This window comes from Fonticula alba, assembly GCF_000388065.1.
Source record: "Fonticula alba strain ATCC 38817 unplaced genomic scaffold supercont2.9, whole genome shotgun sequence".
Lineage (NCBI taxonomy): Eukaryota > Rotosphaerida > Fonticulaceae > Fonticula > Fonticula alba.
In genome coordinates, this window is record NW_009242979.1 from 607,634 (window position 1) to 612,256 (window position 4,623).

General features: G+C 66.5%; 2 protein-coding genes across 2 annotated transcripts in view; one reads left to right on the top strand and one right to left on the bottom strand.

The window, feature by feature from the left end:
- Positions 1-2,934, bottom strand: part of H696_05200 (hypothetical protein) — a 6,787-nt gene extending 3,853 nt beyond the window's left edge. The window contains exons 1-7 of the mRNA XM_009499058.1: positions 2,527-2,934; positions 2,131-2,286; positions 1,747-1,885; positions 1,521-1,653; positions 1,230-1,361; positions 971-1,117; positions 89-829 (exon numbers count right to left, since the gene is read on the bottom strand). Coding sequence (XP_009497333.1) covers positions 89-829; positions 971-1,117; positions 1,230-1,361; positions 1,521-1,653; positions 1,747-1,885; positions 2,131-2,286; positions 2,527-2,802 — 1,724 coding nt within the window. The 5' untranslated portion in view covers positions 2,803-2,934. The remainder of the gene's footprint in view (positions 1-88; positions 830-970; positions 1,118-1,229; positions 1,362-1,520; positions 1,654-1,746; positions 1,886-2,130; positions 2,287-2,526) is intronic.
- Positions 2,935-4,500: 1,566 nt separating this feature from the next.
- H696_05201 overlaps positions 4,501-4,623 on the top strand; it is a 665-nt gene continuing 542 nt past the window's right edge. The window contains exon 1 of the mRNA XM_009499059.1: positions 4,501-4,587. Within this exon, the coding sequence (XP_009497334.1) occupies positions 4,570-4,587 (18 nt within the window). The 5' untranslated portion in view covers positions 4,501-4,569. The remainder of the gene's footprint in view (positions 4,588-4,623) is intronic.

Here is a 4,623-nt window from a genome sequence, read left to right on the forward strand (position 1 = left end):
GTGCACACGAAATGCATGACGGTGTCCATGGGGGCAGAGGGATGCGGGGGGGGGGGGGGGGGAAAGAAAGAAGGACGCCAGCACGTACGCAATCTCCACAAAGTACACCCGGTAGCCGGCGGCCGGCAGGCGCGCCTCGAAGGCCAGCTCGTACGGCAGACGCCCAAGGGATGGCTCGTCGAAGAGGGCCGGGATGACCTGGCTCGGGACCAGAGCCCCATCAGCATCACGCACCACGACATCCGACCGATCGAGGGGGAGGGTGTGCACCGTGTGCCGGGGCCAGGCCAGGCTATTGGCGATGACCACAGGCACCACTCCGCCCGGGGCCAAGCGGTCCAGGCGCCCGGCCAGATCCAAATCCATGAGCTGGGCAGGGGTGGCATCGCCGCCCAGCAGGACGGCCAGCGTGTTGGCGAACACCCGGCGGGTGGAGGGCTCGGCCTCGGCGAAGGCCTGCACATAGTCCTCCATGACGTAGGCCTTGGAGGTGCCGGTCACGGCATCGTGGTGCTGGGCCACAGCATGGGCCTGGCGCAGGGGAGACACATGGGTCGAGGGGACCTGGTGCTGGAAGCGGGCCGGGCCGACCTGGGCCGCGGCCGCCTGCGACAGCATATCCACGGCGCGCATCTCGCCCTCGGTGGTCCGGACCAGGCGCTTGAACTGCGGGTACGAGGTGAAGTACCCGGTCCACCAGGAGAGCTCATTATCGGCATAGGGATAGAAGTCCCCGGTGAAGAGGGGCCAAGTGACGGCCGTCTCGCGGGCCAGCGCCTCAAAGTAGTCCGACAGGGTGGAGTAGCGGATCCGCACGCCGAGCTGCTCGCTGAGGTGCACACCCGACGGCGGGGGGAGATGCGAAGGGGGGAGGGGCGAGTCAGGGATGGATCATTTTTTTTCCCCCTCCCGGAGGCATGGAGCCAGGCACAGGCGAAAGGTGGCCGACCCACAGTGAGGGTGGTCGTACGAGTTGGCATTGATGTAGTCAATCAACAAGTCCCAGCTGTCAAACTGGGCGTGGGCATTCTGGTAGCGGAAGTCATCGCCAGCCGGGATGAGGAGGTGCTGGGTGCGATAGCCGGCAGCGCGGCGGGCAAATTCCCGGACCAGGGTGCTTTTTGGTGGTGGTGGTGGTGGTGGTGGTGTGAGCAGCTGGCGGGCGGGGAGGGGGAGGGGGGGGGGGAGGAGGGAGCAGCAGGGGTGCCAGGGGCCTGGAGGGGGCGTACTTGGCCTTGGAGGCGACATTGTGCGGCGTGATGGGCTGGTCGCGCTCGAAGTCGAAGCCAGACGGCGAGGAGTAGTGGTCACTCAGGACGTGAGTGAAGAGCTCGACCTCGGCGCCGAGGGACTTGGATCCGCTGTGTTGGCCAAGCACCGGCGGGGGGCGGATGGGGGAGACCGTGAGTGGAGGAGTGGATGTTTTGGGCCTTGCTTTTTTCTTTTTGCCCATCAACGGGTCTCACAGCACGAGGGGGAGAGACCCGGGCATTCTCACGAGGAGGAGAGGGGAAACATACCGCCAGACGAACTCCATGTGCTGGGTGGCCTTGAAGAGGTCCTTGTCGGAGTAGGTGATGCGATTGATGACGCCGCCCTTGAAGCCCATCTTGGCAAAGAGGGTCGGGTAGACGGCCGACAGGCCGAAGGGGTCTGTGTGCAGTGCCAAAAGGAATGACGTGTGAGCAGCCACAGGCGGGCCGTGCTTGGGGAGCACCCCGGAGGAGGGAGGGGGGGGGGGCGCACCGATGTTCCAGCTGGTGACGGGCACCACGCCCAGGGTCTCGTAGGGCCACTGCAGGCCCTCGGTCATCTGGTCGATGTTGGCCGAGTAGGTGGGGTTGGCATTGTCGCTCATGACCCACCCAGCCAGGATGAACTCCATCTGTTGCAAGAGGGGGGGGGAGCGAGAAGGAGTTGGAGGAAGAGGCGGGAGGAAGAGGCGGGAGGAAGAGGCGGGAGGAAGAGGCGGGAGGAAGAGGCGGGAGGAGGGCGTGTTAGGGAAGGGTGGCAGGTGTGAAAAAGTTGACTTCGGAGGTCTGTCTGCGGGACTTGCCAAGCGTCTGCCGAGCGTGCGTATGTATGTGTGTCGGGGGGGGGGCGGGGGGGGAGAGAGGAACAGCGACGTACTTGACCATTAGCCACGAAGGAGTGAACCAACTTGCGCTGGGCATCGGTCGCCTCGCGGTACCACCGGCTGAAGAAGGCCATTTCCACGACGATGAACTTACGGGAGGGATTGCGCGACAGCGCATCGACCGTGGTGTCGTAGATCTTCTTGACTTGCTACAAATGGCGTGTGTGTGTGTGTGTGTGTGTGTGTGTGTGTGTGTGTGCATGGTCAGCAGATGGGTCGTGAGGGGGAGGGGGGGGGGGTAGAGGCGGGGCCAGCAACAGGCAGGGATCTTGTCCAGAAGGAAGGAGGGATGGAGTCCGGGACGTGGCACTGGCTGCCAGCATGGAGGCACAGGCGAAGCGGGAAGGAAAGCATGCATACGTGCACCTCTGCGCGCGATGGAGACGAACCTGGACATAGTACTCGTCGGCGGTCATGCGCCAGCCGACATCATCGTGGCTGTGCGGGACAACCCACACCTCGAGCGGGACGCGCTCGCCCGAGGAGAGGACCTTACCAACCGGGCCGGAGAGGGGGCCATCCTGGTGGACGACCCGCGCGGAGGAGCTCAGCAGGGAAGATTGCGGCACGTACAGAGCGCCCAGGGCCCGAGGCAGGGGAGCCAGCAGGAGGCCGGCCACCCCGAGCAGTGCCAGGAGCAGCACCAGCGGGAAGCGAGCGGTCATGCTGAGCAGGAGGGCGAGGAGGAAGGGCAGGGGATGAGCGTGTTTTCTTTTCTATCGAATGGGGGCCTCCCGGGGGGAGGAGCGGAAGGATGCGCTTCGAAGGCGGACTGGGGGGGAGGGGGGGCGGGGACGGGATGGTGTGCGACCAAGGGGATGGGAGGCGGGGGGGGGGGGGGGGAGAGGGGCGATCTCTGTCCAGTGGTTGGCCCGGGCTCAAGGTTGCTGGCCCAAGAGGGCCGTGATGCGGGGGGAGGGGGCGCCGCTTGGCCGCGATCTCCCCCCGCTCCAAGCCGCCCGTACGTCCACACATGTATGTATGTGGGTGGTGGGCTGAGAGGCCGAGGGGCAGGCCCGGGGCAGGCAGGCCGCAGACCACGACGCCTGCGGCCCGAGTCCGGGGGGGGGGGGGGGGGGGGGGGGGGGTGCACACAAAAACAACACCAGTCTACCGACGCTCACGTTCCGACGGCAGCGGCTGTGTGGTGCACCCGACCTCGGGAGCTCCCCCCTCTGCCTGGCGGAGCGCGGGGGCGTCAACAGTCTGGCGTGCCCCCGCCCCCCTCCCCACCTGGGCCCGGCATAGGAGAAGACTCGCTTTTTGGCCCTCGGCTCGTCCCCCCTGCCAGGGAGGAGGAGGGCGGCGCGTCGGAGTTTTTCAAAAGCCCCATGGATTGGGAGTCGGCCCTGTAGCCTGCTGATGGTGGAGTGTGGGGTTTCTGCTCATGGGGGGGGGGGGGGGGGGGGGGGGGGGGGGGGGCCGGGGGTGGGGGGGGGGGGGGGGGGGGCGGCGCGGACTGCCCCTGGCGATCGCTCGAGAGACAGAGAGAGAGACGGAGAGGGAGAGACTTGGGCGCTGATACGGGGGCGTTCCCGACCGCCCCGTGCCCTTCATCCCGCTGGAAAGTCGTACGGTCTCGGGCTGGCTGGGCCCCGGCCCCACCGGGGCCGCAGTCGAAAATGAACATTTTCACCCGTGTCACATGACTCTAGTCAAAAATGTCAGTCCGGCTTTGCGGGCCCAGGCCCGCCCTCGCCCGGTGCTTAGTTCCTCTCTCTCCCCAAGCAAGTGTACCTGCTCTCCTCCGTCAAAAAAGTGGGATGTCTCTTGGCGGCTGACTGTCCTGTCCAGGCCGCGCCGGGTGTGTCTCGTGAGCCTCGCGGCCGATCTCCTTGCCGGGCTCCCTGGCTCTTTCTCTCTCTCTCTCTCTCGATGTCCCATAGTATTGGTCTGGCCGTCTCTTTTGCCCTTCCAGGGCGGGTGTTTTCCCCCGGCCCCTGGGCGTGCATTGGCGCGAGGGGGTCTGCCAGGGTACTTGCGCATTTGCGCCCAACACCTTCAATGTGGCCGGGACGTTCTTCCGCCAGAAGAAGAAACGCGCGGGGTGCAGGGGGAGGGAGGGGGGTGAGACCGTGGGTGGAGGATGCGCCGACCGGCGATCCGCTGGTTGTGGCTCCCCGCCGCACCCCCCCCCCCCCAACCGCTCCCCGGACGGGGGAGGAGGGGGGAGAGCCGATCGGTCTTGCCTCCAGCGATGTCTGTGGCACGCCTCGGCCCTTCGCTTGGCACGAGATTCCGCCATTGCAAGGAGCCGCACCCGGGCGTGCCAATCGGGCCAACTGAACAGCCGGCGCATCGACGAGCCATGCTTAGCCTGCCGACCAGCCGCCTCCATCCTTCCTGTCCCTCCTCCCCCCCCCGCCCCCCGCCGTTTCTTTCTCTCAGCCCTTCCGCCATTGGTCTGGTCCATCGTTGCCCCGTTGCGCGCCATGTCCTACACGAGTCAGGTTGTCGCCCTTCTTCCGTGTATCCTTGTTCCTTTG